This window comes from Callithrix jacchus, chromosome 9, assembly GCF_049354715.1.
Source record: "Callithrix jacchus isolate 240 chromosome 9, calJac240_pri, whole genome shotgun sequence".
Classification (NCBI taxonomy): domain Eukaryota; kingdom Metazoa; phylum Chordata; class Mammalia; order Primates; family Cebidae; genus Callithrix; species Callithrix jacchus.
The window spans coordinates 50951945-50973035 of NC_133510.1; the positions used below are offsets into that span (position 1 = coordinate 50951945).

Consider the following 21091-nt stretch of genomic DNA (forward strand, 5'->3'; position numbering starts at 1 on the left):
ATTACAGGCATGTGCCACCACGCCCAGCTAATTATGTATTTTTAGTAGAGATGGGGTTTCTCCATGTTGGTCAGGCTGATCTCAAACTCCTGACCTCAGGTGATCCACCTGCCTCAGCCTCCCAAAGTGCTGGGATTATAGGCGTGAGCCACTGTGTCCAGCCTTCGCTGTCTTAAAACATTAACATGTTTGGAAAAACCTAGTATAAACCAAAATGAATTCCACATTTTATTAGCATCATTTTCTTATTTGCCAATGGAGCATGAGGTAATCATAAAAAAGTCATAGCAGAACAAACAGTTTATAAAAGAAAAAATAAAGGAATACTATGCAGTACAGGATTACGTTTGTCCAAAGAGATATTTGGCCTTTGTCTCCAACATGGGGGATGTGACCTCTAAGCTCTTGGAATGTCCTGCCTGATAAGAGTGTCTTTGGTTTCCTAGGGGCCTTATTTAAGCTTTGTGACATAGTCTATGCTAACAATGTGATCTATGGTGGGAGCCTTGGGCCACAGTGTATCAGACTGACCTCTGGAAGGGCTAGAGACTAAAGTCAGTCACACAGATGTCAATCTTGTCTATGTGACCAAGTTCAATAGAGTCTCTGGATAGCAAGACTCAGGTAAGCTCCCCCAGTCTGCAGTACTTTGTGTATATTGTCACACATCATGGCTGGGAAAAGTTTGCCCTGTCCACTTCTCTACTGGTAGAGAATGACTGGAAGCTCTAAGCATAGAGTGATCCTGAGCCCTGCCCTTCCTCTTTCCTCTGCTGATTTTAATCTGTATTCATTTGCTGTAATCAACCATAGTCATGAGTATAATAGTTTTTCTAAGTTCTGTGAGTCCTTCCAGTGAATTATTGAACCTGGGGCTTGTTCTAAACTTACAGTTGGTGTCAGAAATGAAGGTGGCTTTGGGGACTCCCAGATGTTACAAGTACCACAAGGCTTATAACAAAAAGCCAGTAACTCTCCGATTCATGCAGTTCCATCTCTGATACATACTTCTCTGAGACTATCACTTTTAATTCCTTTGGCTTCAGTTCTTAGCTCAACTTCTACTTAGCATATAAAACTACATATTTCTCACATTGAATTTTTCCCATTTCGGGTAGTACGATTATGACTTATTTTACCCTTACACTTAGCCCCTTTATCCTCTATCTTCCCATTATAGCTATATTACATTTTCAGTGGTAAAATTGACATGACAGTGATTAGGTAAATCTCGATCCTGACATTTGTTGTATAATATTTTTTATGCATAATATTTGGTTTTCCCAAAGTTAATAATTGGCATTGTTTGGTTGGTTTTTCTTAGTTTTCCACATACCCATCATTAATTTACCTTCCCTTACCCCAGTCACTGTCAGGGGTGAACTTTCTTCGTAATGTTCATAGTAATTACATTTTTTTTTCTTGGAGGCATTTCTCCTAGGTTTCCCAGTCCTTTAGTTTCAACCAGAGCTGGTTGCTCTGCAGGGCTCTGCACAACGATCCTCTTGACGCTTCTCTCACCACCTGCTAGAAAATCTTCTAGCTTTTTTCCCATGTTAAATCCTCTGTTTTCTGGAACCGAGGTCTTTTTCCTTGATTTAATTTTTTAATTTAGATTAAACACTTTCCTGACTTTCTCAAGATGCTTCATGAGAAAGGGCACATGGGACACAAAGTCCTGAAATCTCACATGAATAAAAATGGTCTTATCCTAACTGTTAATTAAGTGTGGCATAGCATGAAATTCCAGTTTGGACACTGTTTTATTCCAAAATTTAAAAGCATTGCTCCATCAACCTCTAGCTTCCAGAACAACTATTGAAAAGTCTGATGACATTCTGTTTCTTCATCCTTTGTATTTATTATTTATAATATATGCAACCTACTTTTTCTCTCTCGAACTTTGAGGATCTTCTCCACATGCAGGATTCTCTGAAATTTAAAAATACACTCTGAAGTCTTTTATTTTTTTAAAACCACATTGGGTTGGACATTCATTTTTTTTTTTTTTTTTTGTTTTAATCATTTTTTTTTTTTTTTTAATTTTTTATTGGATTATAGGTTTTGGGGTACATGAGCAGAGCATGCAAGACAGTTGCGTAGGTACACACATGGCAGTGTGCTTTGCTTTTCTTCTCCCCTTCACCCACATTTGGCATTTCTCCCCAGGCTATCCCTCCCCACCTCCCCCTCCCACTGGCCCTCCCCTTTTCCCCCCAATAGACCCCAGTGTTTAGTACTCCCCTTTCTGTGTCCATGTGTTCTCATTTTTCATCACCCACCTATGAGTGAGAATATGTGGTGTTTCATTTTCTGTTCTTGTGTCAGTTTGCTGAGGATGATGTTTTCCAGATTCATCCATGTCCCTACAAAGGACACGAACTCATCATTTCTGATTGCTGCATAATATTCCATGGTGTATATGTGCCACATTTTTCCAATCCAGTCTATTATCAATGGGCATTTGGGTTGATTCCAGGTCTTTGCTATTGTAAACGGTGCTGCAATGAACATTCGTGTACATGTGTCCTTATAGTAGAACGATTTATAGTCTTTTGGATATATACCCAGTAATGGGATTGCTGGGTCAAATGGAATTTCTATTTCTAAGGCCTTGAGGAATCGCCACACTGTCTTCCACAATGGTTGAACTAATTTACACTCCCACCAACAGTGTAAAAGTGTTCCTTTTCTCCACATCCTCTCCAGCATCTGTTGTCTCCAGATTTTTTAATGATCGCCATTCTAACTGGCGTGAGATGGTATCTCAATGTGGTTTTGATTTGCATCTCTCTGATGACCAGTGACGATGAGCATTTTTTCATATGATTGTTGGCCTCATATATGTCTTCTTTCGTAAAGTATCTGTTCATATCCTTTGCCCACTTTTGAATGGGCTTGTTTGTTTTTTTCCTGTAAATCTGCTTGAGTTGTTTGTAAATTCTGGATATCAGCCCTTTGTCAGATGGGTAGACTGCGAAAATTTTTTCCCATTCTGTTGGTTGCCGATCCACTCTAGTGACTGTTTCTTTTGCCGTGCAGAAGCTGTGGAGTTTGATTAGGTCCCATTTGTCTATTTTGGCTTTTGTTGCCAATGCTCTTGGTGTTTTGTTCATGAAGTCCTTGCCTACTCCTATGTCCTGGATAGTTTTGCCTAGATTTCCTTCTAGGGTTTTTATGGTGCCAGGTCTTATGTTTAAGTCTTTAATCCATCTGGAGTTAATTTTAGTGTAAGGTGTCAGGAAGGGGTCCAGTTTCTGCTTTCTGCACATGGCTAGCCAGTTTTCCCAACACCATTTATTAAACATGGAATCCTTGCCCCATTGCTTGTTTTTGTCAGGTTTATCCAAGATTGTATAGTTGTATGTATGTTGTGTTGCCTCCGGTGCCTCTGTTTTGTTCCATTGGTCTATATCTCTGTTTTGGTACCAGTACCATGCTGTTTTGATTACTGTAGTCTTGTAGTATAGTTTGAAATCTGGTAGTGTGATGCCCCCCGCTGTGTTCTTTTTGCTTAGAATTGACTTGGCTATGCGGGCTCTCTTTTGGTTCCATATGAAGTTCATGGTGGTTTTTTCCAGTTCTGTGAAGAAAGTCAATGGTAGCTTGATGGGGATAGCGTTGATTCTGTAAATTACTTTGGGCAGTATAGCCATTTTCACGATATTAATTCTTCCTAACCATGAACATGGAATGTTTCTCCATCTGTTTGTGTCCTCTCTGATTTCGTTGAGCAGTGGTTTGTAGTTCTCCTTGAAGAGGTCCCTTATGTTCCTTGTGAGTTGTATTCCAAGGTATTTTATTCTTTTTGTAGCAATTGCGAATGGCAGTTCGCTCTTGATTTGGCTTTCTTTAAGTCTGTTATTGGTGTAGACGAATGCTTGTGATTTTTGCACATTGATTTTATATCCTGAGACTTTGCTGAAGTTGTTTATCAGTTTCAGGAGTTTTTGGGCTGAGGCGATGGGGTCTTCTAGGTATACTATCATGTCGTCTGCAAATAGAGACAATTTGGCTTCCACCTTTCCTATTTGAATACCCTTTATTTCTTTTTCTTGCCTGATTGCTCTGGCTAGAACTTCCAGTACTATATTGAATAGGAGTGGTGAGAGAGGGCATCCTTGTCTAGTACCAGATTTCAAAGGGAATGCTTCCAGTTTTTGCCCATTCAGTATGATATTGGCTGTTGGTCTGTCATAAATAGCTTTTATTACTTTGAGATACGTTCCATCGATACCAAGTTTATTGAGGGTTTTTAGCATAAAGGGCTGTTGAATTTTGTCAAATGCCTTCTCTGCGTCAATTGAGATAATCATGTGGTTTTTGTTTTTGGTTCTGTTTATGTGGTGAATTACGTTGATAGACTTGCGTATGTTGAACCAGCCTTGCATCCCTGGGATGAATCCTACTTGATCATGATGAATAAGTTTTTTGATTTGCTGTTGCAATCGGCTTGCCAATATTTTATTGAAGATTTTTGCATCTATGTTCATCATGGATATTGGCCTGAAGTTTTCTTTTCTCATTGGGTCTCTGCCGGGTTTTGGTATCAGGATGATGTTGGTCTCATAAAATGATTTGGGAAGGATTCCCTCTTTTTGGATTGTTTGAAATAGTTTTAGAAGGAATGGTACCAGCTCCTCCTTGTGTGTCTGGTAGAATTCGGCTGTGAACCCATCTGGACCTGGGCTTTTTTTGTGAGGTAGGCTCTTAATTGCTGCCTCAACTTCAGACCTTGTTATTGGTCTATTCATAGTTTCAGCTTCCTCCTGGTTTAGGCTTGGGAGGACACAGGAGTCCAGGAATTTATCCATTTCTTCCAGGTTTACTAGTTTATGTGCATAGAGTTGTTTGTAATATTCTCTGATGACGGTTTGAATTTCTGTGGAATCTGTGGTGATTTCCCCTTTATCATTTTTTATTGCATCTATTTGGTTGTTCTCTCTTTTATTTTTAATCAATCTGGCTAGTGGTCTGTCTATTTTGTTGATCTTTTCAAAAAACCAGCTCTTGGATTTATTGATTTTTTGAAGGGTTTTTCGTGTCTCAATCTCCTTCAGCTCAGCTCTGATCTTAGTAATTTCTTGTCTTCTGCTGGGTTTTGAGTTTTTTTGATCTTGCTCCTCTAGCTCTTTCAATTTTGACGATAGGGTGTCAATTTTGGATCTCTCCATTCTCCTCATATGGGCACTTATTGCTATATACTTTCCTCTAGAGACTGCTTTAAATGTGTCCCAGAGGTTCTGGCACGTTGTGTCTTCATTCTCATTGGTTTCGAAGAACTTCTTTATTTCTGCCTTCATTTCGTTGTTTACCCAGTCAACATTCAAGAGCCAGTTGTTCAGTTTCCATGAAGCTGTGCGGTTCTGGGTCGGTTTCTGAATTCTGAGTTCTAACTTGATTGCACTATGGTCTGAGAGGCTGTTTGTTATGATTTCAGTTGTTTTGCATTTGTTGAGCAGTGCTTACTTCCAATTATGTGGTCAATTTTAGAGTAGGTGTGATGTGGTGCTGAGAAGAATGTGTATTCTGTGGATTTGGGGTGGAGAGCTCTGTAAATGTCCACCAGGTTTGCTTGCTCCAGGTCTGAGTTCAAGCCCTGGGTATCCTTGTTGATTTTCTGTCTGGTTGATCTGTCTAGTATTGACAGCGGAGTGTTAAAATCTCCCACTATTATTGTGTGGGAGTCTAAGTCCTTCTGTAAGTCATTAAGAACTTGCCTTATGTATCTGGGTGCTCCTGTGTTGGGTCCATATATGTTTAGGATCGTTAGCTCTTCTTGTTGTATCGATCCTTTTACCATTATGTAATGGCCTTCTTTGTCTCTTTTGATCTTTGTTGCTTTAAAGTCTATTTTATCAGAGATGAGAATTGCAACTCCTGCTTTTTTTTGCTTTCCATTAGCTTGGTAAATCTTCCTCCATCCCTTTATTTTGAGCCTTTGTGTATCCTTGCATGTGAGATGGGTTTCCTGGATACAGCACACTGATGGGTTTTGGATTTTTATCCAATTTGCCAGTCTGTGTCTTTTGATTGGTGCATTTAGTCCATTTACATTTAGGGTTAATATTGTTATGTGTGAATTTGATACTGCCATTTTGATGCTAAGTGGCTGTTTTGCCTGTTAGTTGTTGTAGATTCTTCATTATGTTGAAGCTCTTTAGCATTCAGTGTGATTTTGGAATGGCTGGTACTGATTGATCCTTTCTATGTGTAGTGCCTCTTTCAGGAGCTCTTGTAAAGCAGGCCTGGTGGTGACAAAATCTCTGAGTACTTGCTTGTTCGCAAAGGATTTTATTCTTCCTTCACTTCTGAAGCTCAGTTTGGCTGGATATGAAATTCTGGGTTGAAAGTTCTTTTCTTTAAGAATGTTGAATATTGGCCCCCACTCTCTTCTGGCTTGTAGTGTTTCTGCCGAGAGATCTGCTGTGAGTCTGATGGGCTTCCCTTTGTGGGTGACCCGACCTTTCTCTCTGGCTGCCCTTAGTATTCTCTCCTTTATTTCAACCCTGTTGAATCTGACGATTATGTGCCTTGGGGTTGCTCTTCTTGCGGAATATCTTTGTGGTGTTCTCTGTATTTCCTGCAATTGAGTGTTGGCTTGTCTTGCTAGGTGGGGGAAATTTTCCTGGATGATGTCCTGAAGAGTATTTTCCAGCTGGGATTCATTCTCTTCGTCCCCTTCTGGTACACCTATCAAACGTAGGTTAGGTCTTTTCACATAGTCCCACATTTCTTGGAGACTTTGTTCATTCCTTTTTGCGCTTTTTTCTCTGATCTTGGTTTCTCGTTTTATTTCATTGAGTTGGTCTTCGACTTCAGATATTCTTTCTTCTGCTTGGTCAATTCGGCTATTGAAACTTGCGTTTGCTTCGCGAAGTTCTCGTATTGTGTTTTTCAGCTCCTTTAATTCATTCATATTCCTCTCTAAGGTATCCATTCTTGTTATCATTTCCTCGAATCTTTTTTCAAATCTTTTTTCAAGGTTCTTAGTTTCTTTGCATTGATTTAATACATGATCTTTTAGCTCACAAAAGTTTCTCATTATCCATCTTCTGAAGTCTAATTCCGTCATTTCGTCACAGTCATTCTCCGTCCAGCTTTGTTCCCTTGCTGGTGAGGAGTTTTGGTCCTTTCTAGGAGGCGATGTGTTCTGGTTTCGGGTGTTTTTCTCCTTTTTGCGCTGGTTTCTTCCCATCTTTGTGGATTTGTCCGCTGGTCGTCTGCGTAGTTGCTGACTTTTCGTTTGGGTCTCTGAGTGGACACCCAGAATGTTGATGATGAAGTATTTCTGTTGCTTGGTTTTCCTTCTACCAGTCTAGCCCCTTCGCTGTACGACTGTTGAGGTCCGCTCCAGACCCTGCTTGTCTGGGGTGCACCTCTAGTAGCCGTGGCACAGCGAGGGATGCTACCAGTTTCTTTTTCTGCTCTCTTTGTCCCAGGATGATGCCTGCCTAATGACAGTCTTTTGGATATAGAGGGGTCAGGGAGCTGCTTGAGGAGACAGTTTGTACTTTATAGGGGTTTAATTGCTGAGCTGTGCACTCTGTTGTTCATTCAGGGCTGTTAGGCTGCTATGTTTGATTCTGCTGCAACACAGCTCATTAAACAACCCTTTTTTTTTTCTCAAATGCTCTGTGTTGAGGGGTTTGGGCTTTATTTTTGGATGTCCGATCAGGTGTCCTGCCCAGCTCGAAGGCAGACTAGCCACTGTTTGGCTGCCGAGGCTCCGCCCTGCTGTTGTGTGATTCGCGCTGTTCCTGCCGGCTCTGCTGTGGTCTCCGCCACGCCCTGTAGCGTGTTGCCTCAGCAACGGCAGGCTGCGTCAGCAGTGGGCGTGTATCTCAGTAGGGACGGGTTGCCTCGGCAACGGCTGGCTGCCTCAGCAGTGGGCGTGTATATCAGTTGGGGCAGGTTGCCTCCGTAGTGGTGGACGCCCCTCCCCCACAGAGTGTCTCGGACCGTCTGCCCGGGATAGTTTGAAATCGCGGTTTTGTTCGTCCCACTGGGTATCCCAAGCGATCTGTCCCTGCAATCCCCTGGGCTGGGCTACTGTGCAAGTCTCCTTCAGTCTCAAGTCCAGCCCTCTCAAGTCTCAGGTTGCTGGTTCAACAAGGCACCCGGACAAGCGCGCCCTGTGGGGATTGCTGGGTAGGGCCGGCCGCCGCCGCCCCGGCTGCCGGCTTCGCCAGGCAGACCTACTGCCTGGCGTCCCGTGTCTTTTTATACTTGGGAGTTTCCCCGTTCTGTGGGCAACAAAGATCAGTCTGGAAATGCAGCACTGACTCACCGTTTGCGAATTCAACGCGGGTTCCAATCCTGGGTTGTTCTCACAGCGCCATCTTGAGTCCCCTCTTCTTCATTGGGTTTTTCATTTTGGAAACTCAAATTCTTCAGCTATGGAAAAATTTTAAAAATAATCTTTTTGATAATTTTTTTCCTTCAATTACTTCTTTTCTCTTTCTAAAGTGCCTGTTGAATGTTGAATTTCTAAATAGATTCTTTAGTTTTTAAAAAATTTCTTTATACTTTTTCCAGTTCTTGGTCATTTTGTTCTTTTGTAGAGATTTCTTCCACTTTATATTTCAATGCTTCTATTGCTTTTTGAATTCCTGCCACCATTTTTTTTTTTTTTTTTTGAGACTGAATCTCAATCTGTTATCCAGGCTGGAGTGGTGAAATCTTGGCTCACTGCAACCTCTGCCTCCTGGGATCCAGCGATCCATCCACCTCAGCCTCCTGAATAGCTAAGACTACAGGTGTGTGCCACCACGCTTAGCTAATTTTTGTATTTTTAGTAGGGACGAAGTTTCACTATGTTGGCTAGGTTGGTCTTGAACTCCTGACATCAAGTGATCCGCCTACCTTGGCTTCCCAAAGTGCTGGGATTACAGGCTTGAACCACTGTGCCTGGCCCTGCCATTATATTTTTAAGTTCTAAGAGCTTCTTCTTCTCTAAATGTTATTGTTCCATGAATCTTCTATTACTTTTTTGATTTTTTCTCTATTATTTTTCTCTGAATTTACTCCATTTATTTTATTCATTTTTTTCTGTTTGTTTTTTAAACTTTTTATTTTATCCTAAAGTATTTTTTTCCAGGTATCTTTCTGCTCTTTAATGTTGGTTATGTTTTATAACAAAGCCCTAATTGTTGAATTGGGTACATTAAATGTAATGATTGGATTTCTTGACTTAGGAACATTCTAGTAGGGTGATAATTGAAACTGGTAGGTTTCACTAGAAACCCCACGTTAGAACATCTTTTCTTTTTGGCTTGGCAGTTTCCTAGAGACTAGGAATATAAGCCTGATAGTAAGCATTCTGGAAGCCTCGTGTTCTCACTGCTCAGTATAATGACTTTCAATTAAATCCAAACTGTATAAAGGTACTCACTTCCTTCTCAGCTAAGCTAGATATCCAGAACCTTGCTGGAAGGTAAACTTCCAGTCTTCAAACATATACGGGGGCAGTGGAGTAGCTCTGTGGGATACTAGGGGTCTAACTATATCGTATATACATTTTTCAACCAATTGTCCTATTTTTGATCCCACCCTAAACTTCATCAGAAGTGGTTACTAACACAATTCCTGAGTTTTCTGCTAATCTGCAGGGTGAGCTAACTTTCCTCTACTTGGGTACTTGCTGCAGTGGAGAAGTCGAAAGTTGGAGTTACTTGGCACTTGCTGATCTTCTTTCCATCTTCCATGACTTCATTGACATTTCTCATTTGCTTTTGTCTTTTTTTTTAATTGAGGCTTTATAGCCTTTTATGTCTTTATTTTATCTTAGGAATTCTGCAAGAAGGTAGATGTAGCACGTATTCTATCTGCCATGTTTCGTGTCCTCAAAACATGTGATCCTCATCATTACTGCAGCAAGGGAAGAGAGAGCTGGAAGGATTTCCAGGGGCTTTACTTGGCCTTGGTCCAGAATGGTGTCTCGTGACTTTTTCTGGCCAATCTACTTTAAGCCAAAGTAATGCCTGTCATTACTTAGAGTAGATTCGCCAGAAAAAGTCACGAGATACCATTCATTGAAAGAGGCTGTTAAGTATCTTATTCCTTGTGCTAGGAGGAGACCAAATCTGAATATTGGAAGCCACTAGTAATCGTGACTATGCATTTAATGAGCTCTTACTATATATGAGGGATTGCACTATTACACATGTTGACATAATTTATACTCATGAAATCTTTTGAGACAGCTATTATTTATATCATTTTTATAGACGAGTGAAGTGATAACCAGAGAAGTTAAATAATGTATTCAAAGTCGACAGAGAGTAAGGAGCAAAGTCATGATCGAACACACACAGCCTCACTCCAGAGCCTTTGAACTTAACCACTGAATCAGTTTGGCTCATATTTGGTTAATCCACAGAAGTTTATTGGAAAATCATTTTGTTCCAGGCATTGTGTTATGTAGGTAGAAAAAAATAATGAAGTACTTTGTCTCAGAATGCTAACTGTATTTACCTGTGGAAAGAGAAATCATAGGTCATTTTTTTCTTTTCTTATGCTGTTCTGTATTGTCTGATTTTTTTTTTATTTAAAAGATCCCACATAATTTTATGACCATCAAAAATGTTTCCATTTGAAAACCCAATGGATGGGAATTTAATTCTGATACTTCTTAAATTGGTTCAGGGATTGGTGACAAGGTAATAATGACATGTTAAGTGCTGGTGAGAAAGTAAACTTTATTTATTGGATTTCATGGACTCAAAATTCCTCTGCCAGGTAGCATAGGAGAGAATGTGAACCTGCCAGTCTGCTGAATAGAACTTTTATCAAGAGAGATACAGGAGTAAGTTTCCTTTGGAAAAATGTACAAGTTTTCAAAGCCTCGTGCCATTGCCACTTCAGGGGCCACCCTGAGGACAACTTATTTCTTGATATCACTGGGGTAAAAAAGCATATAACCTGATGGTTTAAGTACAAGCTGTGAAGTATTATTATTCCTTATTTGTTCTTACAAATTCTATATATGTTTAAAAATTTAATTCAAATTCAAAGTTCAAATTCAACTTAAATTCAAAACTCAAGTGGTTGGTAAAATTTTCCAACTTTTCCACCATTTGGACAATGATTTATCTGAATTTCTTTTTCCTTCTTCTTCTTCTTTTTTTTTTTTTTTTAAGATGAAGTCTTGCTCTGAACCCAGGCTGGAGTGCAATGGTGCGATCTCTGCTCACTGCAACCTCTGCCTCCCGGGTTCAAGTGATCCTCCTGCCTCAGCTCCTGAGCAGCTGGGATTACAGGAACTAGCCACCATGCCTGGCTAATTTTTGTATTTTTAGTAGAAATGGGATTTTACCATGTTGGCCAGCCTGGTCTTGAACTCCTGACCTCTGGTGATCTGCCTGCCTCAACCTCCCAAAGTGCTGGGATTACAGGCGTGAGCCTCCATGACTGGCTGATTTCTCTGATTTTCTAAGTCTGTTGGAGTTTGTACTTCATGTAACCTTAGTCCTTAGTAATGTCTTATATTTCTCATAAATCACAATCCTAGAAACGTAAGATATTAAGAATAGAAGGAAACTTAGAGTTCATTTAGGTCTAAGTCTTCATTTTAAAGATGATGTGATTAGATATAAGGCATGAGCAAAGCCTTTGCTCAAAATCTCACATCAGTTGCAGACACAGGACCCGAATTTTGGACTGTTTTCTCTTAGGCCAAAGTTCTTTCCCTTCATGAATTGTAACGTTTTACCCCAATACTAATTTTCTTGGAGGAAGAGATTATGCCTTTTACTTCTTTGTAAATTGAATGAATCCATTTGGAGGATCTAACTAGAGGCATAACAACAAGTAAACCTTTTTCCTAATAGGGAAAATAGGCAATGAAATATAAATAAGGCAGTATGTACCTGGGTTTGAGCGTTGAGGAGGGTTCAGCAGTTATATCTGGATTTAATAGAAAGGAATGCCATGACTGATTAGTGACATCTTGGGTATAGGAGGAGGAAACACAATACATATGTCAGTATGTGTATTTTCTTCTGACCAATAACAAGTCCTCCTAGCCATATGAACCACCTGGAGAGGATAGACATGGAGAAGAGGTGGGGAATATGGATACCTATTCTACCTATTTGGCAACAAGAACAGGAGAATCAATCCTAGCTTCCAATGTGGCGGCATATGCTCCTACCAGATTGTCTCACTGATAACGTCTTTGTAACCCCTAAAGCTATGGGCATCTAGTAGGCATCCAATTCAATAAGGACATGTTAACGAATTGAAATTGGGATATAAACCAATGTTTTCACAATAGAACTTTCCATCCTTCTTTGGTAATCCCTTATCAATCAAAGTACTTGGCACTTGGTGCATTAAAATTCCTTGTAGAACAAAAATACAACCTTCAAAGCAGGACCATGAATCTCTAGATTATCAATACACAATCTCATCTGATATAAAATTGAAAATATTGTAACCTGATGATTGTACTGTGTAAGTAGAATACCTTCTATATTCTTTGAACCCCTCTTTAAAATTGCCCGGAAGGCACAAAAGAAAAAGGGGGATTCAGAAAATCTTCCTTTAACTTGTGGGATTTTATGAGTCAAATTGCGGGGAAAATCTGACTCCGTGTGGACTTCCATTCTGTATGTCATGCTTCTTCTGTAGGTTCAGCTTGCATGATGTCAGGAGTTCCGGGAGCCAAAATAGCGTGGGGGCATGGATCCAATATTGACTCATATTGAATGGAAGAAATCTACGCCGAAGTCTGGATGAGATAATTTAGTTGTGAGTGCTAGGATGTGACTGCTGATGACAGAGGAAAAGGGCAACCAAGGTGTAAGTTTTGTCTTTCTGACTACCTACTCGGTTAAGACGGAGGACAGCAATTGAAATCTTGCTGATGTGTCATATATAACCATAGCCAGTTTTCAGAAAAAAAGTTTAGTTGAAAAGAAAAAAGAAAGTTTTCAGCCCCTCCGTTTTAGTAATATGGTCACACCTTGGCTCCTGGTGGCTTTGCAAAACTTTTAAAGTATATCTTGGTGGTGAATTATTCTGCAGTCTCAGAACTGGCTGAACCAACGAAGTGTGAAACCTCTAGTTTGCATGTGCAACAAAAGGTGTTTTAGAGGCAGAAGAGCGAGAGAAATTTCTTTGTTTGCAAAGTTGACAAGGCAGAAAAAGATCACAATTGGATATACTATTGTAAAGATAATGTTCTGAACCAAAGAGTCATATGTTGAAAGATGAAAATCTAATAGCAGATATTTCACGTCCAGCCTGGAATGCAGGACCAGCTATATAGTTTGTGGAAATAAGTGCAAAATGAAAATGTGGGCCCTTTGTTAGAAAAGTGATTAGAAACTTCAGGAAAGTGACAGCAGAGCCTTAAAGCAAGTGTGGGCTGTTCTAAGCTCAGGCTCCTGACAGGCTGCACAGGTTGCAAGCCCATGAAGTTGGGTTCGCTGGGATGTTTAGGCAAGACTTTCAAAAATATATTTCAAAAACAATTTCAAAAAATATTTGCAGTATTACTATGTTTTAAGGAATTAAAGTGTGATTACTATCTCACATATTCTACAGAAAAAAACCCCAGAAACAAAAGCCTGATAGGGTGTAATTATTTGAATTCAGATATTTAACATAGGGGCACATACAATAATTTCAATGGATACTGATAGATTGGGGAATGGATTGACCAAGGGTTCTGTCTTCTTTGGGAACTTCTTGGATTTAGACTCAGTTCTGCATTATCCAGTTGAATGAATTTAAGCACATCACTTGTTTTTCTGGATTTTGATTTACAAATCTTAAAAGTAAGGGAGTTGACCGTAGATAATCTATAATTCCATAATTTGGTGTTTGGCAATGTCATCAAGAGTCATTAGAGCTTGGATTTTAGCCATGTAATTACTAAACATATGGCCACACTGTAAACATATTCTTAATATAATCTGTTATTTTGAATAGGCATTCTCAATTTACAAATGGCTAGACAGCATATCCTTCCCTATTACGGATCTCACCATTGGAACTCCTCAACCTTAGTACTACATTCTAGTGGATCAATCAACTTTATTCCTTTCCAGAAAGTTGTGAACATTCCTTCCAGTGACTCAGAGGTTGACCATTAGAAGGTATTGAGAGCCTGCAGTGTGTCTCAGGCTTCAACCCACATCCCTTTCCTATCTGCAAGCACATTCTCTGGATGTAATTTTTCTTGAGCAGAGCAACAGCAGAGCTTTGTGTGCCACAATGTAATTTTTACATTCTTCACTTGCTTAACATGGGGTTTGGTTCCACATAAAGGTTTTGATCTTATTTATTCTTTGGAAAGATTGTCCTTCAAAGAGCTTTCTGGCTTTTTTTCCCACATAAAATAATACATGAAATTGTCCCAGTCAGGACGCGTTGGCTAAAGAGATATGGCATCATTTTTCTAACATTAATTATAAATATTTCTTAATTAAAAAATAGTTTCTTACAGGTTAGGCCTGATAACATTGGGACTAGAACTTGAGGGCAAATTACTCAAAAGAGATCCTTAGGCAAGCATTCAAGTTTACATTTATTTAGCACCGTTTATGAGAAAATCTCCATGCTAAATTATTTTAGGGAAGAGAAAGGCATCATAAAAGCAATGAAACAATTTTTGATTTTCAGAAACTCAGTCTAATGTGGAAGAAGACACACAAATAACTATCCTCAATACAAGATTGAGGAATCAGAACTCTTAGAAAAGTATAAACCAAGACTTGTATAGAAGATGTAAGATTAATTTCAAGGAGGATAATTTTGGGAGACTCAGGGAGATGGGAATTTTTAAGCTGGGCTTGGATGGATGGCTACTACTCTCAGGGACCCAAATGAGAGGAAAAAGAATGCAAGACCAAAGAAACAGCCTGAGCAAAGATCCAGGGTATTTTTTTTTTTTAAAGAAATGACTAGTCATCCAGTGTTCCAGAATAATAATAAACTTTTATTGAGTGATTGCTATATGCCAGGAAAAATTCTTAACACTTTATGAAGACTATCTGATTTAATTTTTAACTGAAGCATGGATGAAGACACTATTATCAAACCATTCTTACAGATAAGGAGACTGAATCATAGTAGAATTAAGAAGTAACTCACAGTGATATAGCTAGATAGTGGGGGAGCCAGGAATCAAGTCTGCACCCATAACTGCAATACTTGTATGTACACAGTGCAGGTAGAAATGCTAAGTGGGTTGGAACCAAAGAGTGGAGGACTTTTTGTGCCATCCCAAAGTTTTGTATTTCATAAATAAGTTACAAAGGAGGAGAAAGAATCCTATTTTTTGTATTTCAAAGACAAAGAAATAAAAAGTTAAAAAGATTCTCTGTTATTACTGATTATTTGGAACAAAAAATTGTTTAGAGTTATATTGTTCAATATAGTAGCAACCAGCAATATGTGGCCATTAAGCATTTGAAATATGACTAGTCCAAATTAAGATACACTGTAGGTATAAGATTACACTGTATTTTGAGAATTTAATATGACAAAAAGAACGTCAAATACCTTATTAATAATGTAGCATATTGATGCATACTGAAGTAATATTTGGGATATATTGGTTTAAATAAATATATTTTAAAATTATATTTACCTTTTAAAAAACCTTTTATTAATGAGGCTACTAGATCATTTAAATTTACCTGTGTGGCTTGTATTATATTTCTATTGGGCAGTGCTGATCTAGAGCAATTTGAAATGTGTGGTAGATATTTTACTAACCAACTCTGATGAAGGTCTTTCTCACCAAATTGGTCTTTTAACCACATTCTTTCCTTGCTTTCTGGTCATTTGCAAGAAAAATTTTAAAAGGCTCCCCCTTTGTAAAGGTTTGAGAGGCCCTAGAATTTCCTTTTTCACTTGTTCCCAACCACAAGCAAATGATCAATGTGCTTTGTGAATGAGGAGTCAACATTTTACCAGGGCCAAGTGGGGGGGAGGCATGAAAAAATTTCCAGTCCTTGAACAGTGTGAAGTAAATGTGCCTTCAAAGAATCCCACTAGAGTGGCACAGGTGGGCATAATGGGTCTGTCTCATCGTCAAAGGACCCAAGGAGTCGAAAGGAAACTCTAACTACAACACCAAAATGCCACAAAACCTTAGTTATTAATACAAACCAGCATCCCTGCCTATCTGTCACCATCTCATCTTAAAAAACGTGTGAAAATACGTAATCCTGAGGAGACTTCAATTAGGTATAAATACCAACAGCCAAAGGAGGTACAGTACATTTTTCTGATCATCTGAAGATCAGCTATTGGAAGAGAAAGATCAGCCAAGTCCTTTGGACCTGATCAACTTGATACGAGAACTACTGATTTCAACTTCTTTGGCTGAGCTCTCTCCGAAACAATGAAATATACAAGTTATATCTTGGCTTTTCAGCTCTGCGTCGTTTTGGGTTCTCTTGGCTGTTACTGCCAGGACCCATATGTAAAAGAAGCAGAAAACCTGAAGAAATATTTTGTAAGTATGACTTTTTAATAGTTCTTGCTTGTGGTTGAAAATGACTGAGCATCGACTTGCTGTAGCATCTCAGGCTGTGTTCTCTTGTACACAGTCATTCTGAGAAGATTTGATGTTATTTTGTTAATTATTGATTGGATGAGTTTCTTGATTAAATAATCTAGATATTGCTTTAAACTTCTGCTCAATTCATATAGAGACTTAAAAGAGATTTATGAATCTTCCAAAAGATAGGCATAATATGGGTATGAAACATAATCATGTTAATAATTTTGTGGTGAGAACTCATTCAGTTGTGATAAGTCAAGGAGTACACATATTGAAAAAATGATTGGCTATTAGTTTCTGACTTCTCAGACTCTAAGGTCAAGATTAGCATTAAAAAGGGTAATACGTAACGTTTAAAATTAAAGTAAAAGAGGGTGAGGTCCTTAAAGCTTTGGATTAAAAAAAAATCACTGATGGGTGATTTTCTCCAAAAAGTGATTTCAACATTTTGCTGCTCTGTCTATATTACTTGTGAATTATTCCTGAATTTAGTTGCTCACTGGAATTTTGTAGAAATTATAATTCTGGCTAAGGAATGTTCAAAAATTTTAAGGGAGTTTTAGGAGTTTCTTTTAAATTTTTATTTATGGTTAATGAAAACATTTTTTACATTTTAAATATTTTATTATTTATTTAAAACTTAGCTATTATAATTGTTGCTGTCATAATAATGGTCAGGTATTCACAATTGATTTTATTATTATAGCATAAAATCAAATCTTATATACACACATACACATAAACATACATTTGGAACTATCTTTTAAAGCTGACATAATAATACCCTACAGGAAGGCACAGTAGATGTTATAGAAACCTGCACCATTGGGGGGCAGTATTTTATAGTGGGGTGGCTTTGCTGTTTTTGTTTTTGTATTTTTTAGCTTAATTTGAAAATACTTTCTTTAGCTTACTATAGTTTTTGGGACCCTTGGTACATCATCAGCCTTGTTGGACTCATTTGTGACATTGCAATTTAATGGTTATATTGGGAAATACAAAAGCTAAAAGAACATAACAATCTTTGGCTATATCTCACACAAACCTTTTGTGAATACTTATTGTTAGAACTAAGCAGAAGAGTTGAAAAGGAATATTGCCACAACCGAGTTCAATGAAACTTGAAATATATTTATAGGGAATGTATGGACTAATTGTAAACCAGTTTTTTCTTTTTCTTTTTTTTCAGAATGCAGGTGATTCAGATGTAGCAGATAATGGAACTCTTTTCTTAGACATTTTGAGGACTTGGAGAGAGGTAAGCTGAACATTCCCATTTGGCTGATTTTCCTGTTGCTTGTTTTCTGATGGATAAATTCACATCATCTTCTCTTTGTGTTCTTTCCTTCCAAGGAGGGTGACAGAAAAATAATGCAGAGCCAGATTATCTCCTTTTACTTCAAACTTTTTAAAAACTTTAAAGACAACCAGAGCATCCAAAAGAGTATGGAGACCATCAAGGAAGACATGAATGTCAAGTTTTTCAATAGCAACAAAAGGAAACAGGATGACTTTGAAAGGCTGACTAATTATTCGGTGAGGCTTTTTAATTCTTTTTTTGGTTTCATGGTGGAGGCTCTTGCAAGGCACGTATTTTCCAGAAAGTAGACAATAGCTATTTAACAGTCGCTAAAGCTATGAACTCAACCCATGGCTGAAACTCTTTCTTACTAATTCCATTGGTGTTTGGATGACTTTGCGAAGCCAGTGTGGGAAACACTGAAGTGTGTAATGTAGAAAAACGCTGGCATTGTAACTATTGCATAAAGACAGGTGAATTGACAATTCCAGTGAAGAGGAAGTAGGTGAAGAAGGAGAGAGGTGAAGAAGAAAGAGAAGGAGAGAGGAGTACTGAGCAATTCTCTCATTGTCCCTTGCTCATATGATGGAAATTCTTTTGCTTTGAATGGGAGGCTCTCTGTCTTAATGGAAAGAGCAGTGGGAGGAGCTGAGAAGTTGTATGTTCTCCTCCCAACTCAGACACCAAGAAACTGTGATGAATCACGTAGCTGGCTGGGGCTCAGTTTCCTCATCTTTAAAGGAAACTGTTAGGTTCACTACATATGTTTAATGACCTTCTTTGCTCCAAAACTCTACAATGCCAGGAATAGAAAATGAGAATGAGATAGAATAAAGCTATGGCCTTCAAGTAGGCACCAGGGCCACCCCACTGCAAGTCTCTAGCCAACCTTTTGGATTGTACAGCCCAATTAGAAGCAAGAATGGTTGCTGTTTGTTTGTTTTTTAGGAAAAAATAGGTAGAATTTATACCTTATGAAAAGATTGTTCTATCAACTCTATGAACTTTCGGAGTATCTTAGCTGGAGAAATCCTTAGACTTCTAACTCTTTCTTCATGAACTTGTCTTACATCTTTAAATCATAGCTCTATAAACAGAAAGATAACTGAAGCATAAAGACAAATCACATTTTCAAAATTTTATCCAGAAGACAAAGGCCTCTAGATTCCCTTGGGGTTGGCGTTGATATAAATGGGCTCAAATGAGGGGGACCGGGGTCTTCAAGCTAGCGTTTGTGCTCTGAGGATTTGTGCTCAGCTTTCACTATCGCTTAGTCTGCCTCTCACTCCTCTCATGTAAGCTCCCAGAAACTGAAAGGAGACATGGCAACAGGCAGCCTTTGGCTGTGAACTAGACACTCAGCACTTGTGCCTAACCCAGTGTGCCCCAGCTTACTTTTCAGTCCTGGATAAGTCTCTGAGTTTCTTGGTGATGATCTGAACATTGGAAAGTAAAATTGGTCACTTGCAAACACACAGCTCGTAGAAAACTTTTTCTACTCAGTAGGAACTGGGCCTTAAAAAAGTACAAAAGTCTGTTAGTTCCTTCTTTCTGGAAGCTCCAGACCTCCTGCTTCTTGACGGGCAATCTTGAGTGAGCTCTATTAACTATTGTCCTCTTTTGCTCACTTGCTAAGCTATTTTAGGCATGTTATGCCCTTTGATAATTAGCCCTGCAGCCTGTAATCCCCCTGCCACCCTCAGAAATGTAGTGAGGTAGCCATAGTGTTCCCAAGAATAGAAAAAATGTAATGGCAGAGCCAAGAGGAAAGTAAATGCTCCACATTTTAATGGCCCTATTGGTTAGGGTGAGGAAATTCAAGTAGTTTAATTTGCCGGCATAGAAGGCAGAGTACTGGAAAAGTTGTTGCAATTCCTAATTTTAAATTTTATGTATCAGTAAGCCATACACATATGACTGGTGTTTATTTTAAAACCCATTATGAAAATTGAGAGACAGACCTAATTGGGGAGAAATTAAAAAGTACAGTTTTCACTCATTTTGGATTTGGTGTTTTCTAGGGTACCTAACCTAGATCGGTGGTTCTCAACCTTAGCTGGGTATCAGAAGCGCCTGGGGAGCTTAGTGAAAGCACAGGCCTTCCACTTCATGCTCCTGGGTCTCTGATATTTTTCTTATGTTTCTAGATTAATCTGCTAGGCACAACAGTGAGAATCATTGGCCTATAGGTAGTCTTTTGATACATACAGGAGATACTAAAGTATAAAGTGATGTAATCGGTAGATTGATGATAGAGAGGTCATGGAAACAGTCTCCTCCTCCTTTAGATAAGAAAATAGAAGTTCAGAGAGGTTAAGTGGCTGACTGAAGATCAGAATTATTGCATGCATGAGATTCAAACCCATCTTTTTATATTCAATCCACACCCGGGCTCTTTTCACTGCATAATTTCAAGAATTCTATAGAAGTAGATTTAAGGATATGTGATGTTATAGCACATTATAGCACAACTAGCAATGTAATTGTACTTTTTAGCTTAACTGCTGAAGAAGTAAATATTGCATGTTAAGGTAATACGGTTCTAGTCAGACCCCCTTCCTTTTTTTTTTTTTAAAGCAGTACTTCTATTTTCACTGATCATCATGCCATTAACAGAATATCCTAATGGCTTATATGCCTGAAATTAATTTTTCTCTTTTCTTTCTCAATAGGTAAACGACTTGAATGTCCAGCGCAAAGCAATACATGAACTCATCCAAGTGATGGCTGAACTGTCACCAGCACCTAAAATAGGGAAGCGAAAAAGGAGTCAGACGCTGTTTCGAGGTCGAAGAGCGTCCCAATAATGGTTGTCCTGCCTGCAATATTTGAATTTTAAATCTAAATCTATTTATTAATATTTAACATTATTTATATGGGGAATATATTTTTAGACTCATCAATTGAAGAAGTATTTATAATAGCAACTTTTGCGTAATGAAAATGAATATCTATTAATATGTGTATTATTTATAATTCCTGTATCCTGTGACTGTTTCACTTAATCTTTTGTTTCCTGACTAATTAGGCAAGGCTATGTGATTACAAGGCTTTATCTCAGGGGCCAGCTAGGCAGCCAACCTAAGCAAGATCCTGTGGGTTGTGTGTTTATTTTACTTGATGATACAATGAACACTTATAAGTGAAATGATACCATCCAGTTACTGTCTGTAGGAAAATATGCCTGCATTCTGAGCCACTGCTTTAATAGCATGTCAGACAGAACTTGAATGTGTCAGGTGACCCTGATGAAAACATAGCATCTCAGG

General features: G+C 38.7%; 1 protein-coding gene across 2 annotated transcripts; it reads left to right on the top strand.

The window, feature by feature from the left end:
- Positions 1 to 515: 515 nt before the first annotated feature.
- On the top strand, positions 516 to 20750 carry IFNG (interferon gamma). 2 transcript variants are annotated; one of them, XM_035255145.3, is made up of 5 exons: positions 516 to 624; positions 12634 to 12804; positions 17712 to 17780; positions 17876 to 18058; positions 20495 to 20750. In XM_035255145.3, the coding sequence occupies exons 2-5, from the start codon at positions 12778 to 12780 to the stop codon at positions 20627 to 20629; spliced, it is 414 nt and encodes a 137-aa protein (XP_035111036.1). In that variant the 5' UTR covers positions 516 to 624; positions 12634 to 12777; the 3' UTR covers positions 20630 to 20750. The 2 variants fall into 2 exon arrangements, with proteins under 2 accessions (XP_035111036.1, NP_001244155.1); NM_001257226.1 differs by lacking the exons at positions 516 to 624; positions 12634 to 12804 and adding an exon at positions 16361 to 16474 and having other exon boundaries at positions 20495 to 20629.
- The last annotated feature ends 341 nt before the right edge of the window (positions 20751 to 21091 follow it).

Coding starts and splice junctions, on each gene's coding strand:
- IFNG (NM_001257226.1), top strand. CDS start 16,361: ATGAAATATACAAGTTATATCTTGGCTTTTCAGCTCTGCGTCGTTTTG. Junction 17,781..17,875: donor TTTTGAGGACTTGGAGAGAG/GTAAGCTGAACA, acceptor TTTCCTTCCAAG/GAGGGTGACAGAAAAATAAT. Junction 18,059..20,494: donor AAAGGCTGACTAATTATTCG/GTGAGGCTTTTT, acceptor CTTTCTCAATAG/GTAAACGACTTGAATGTCCA.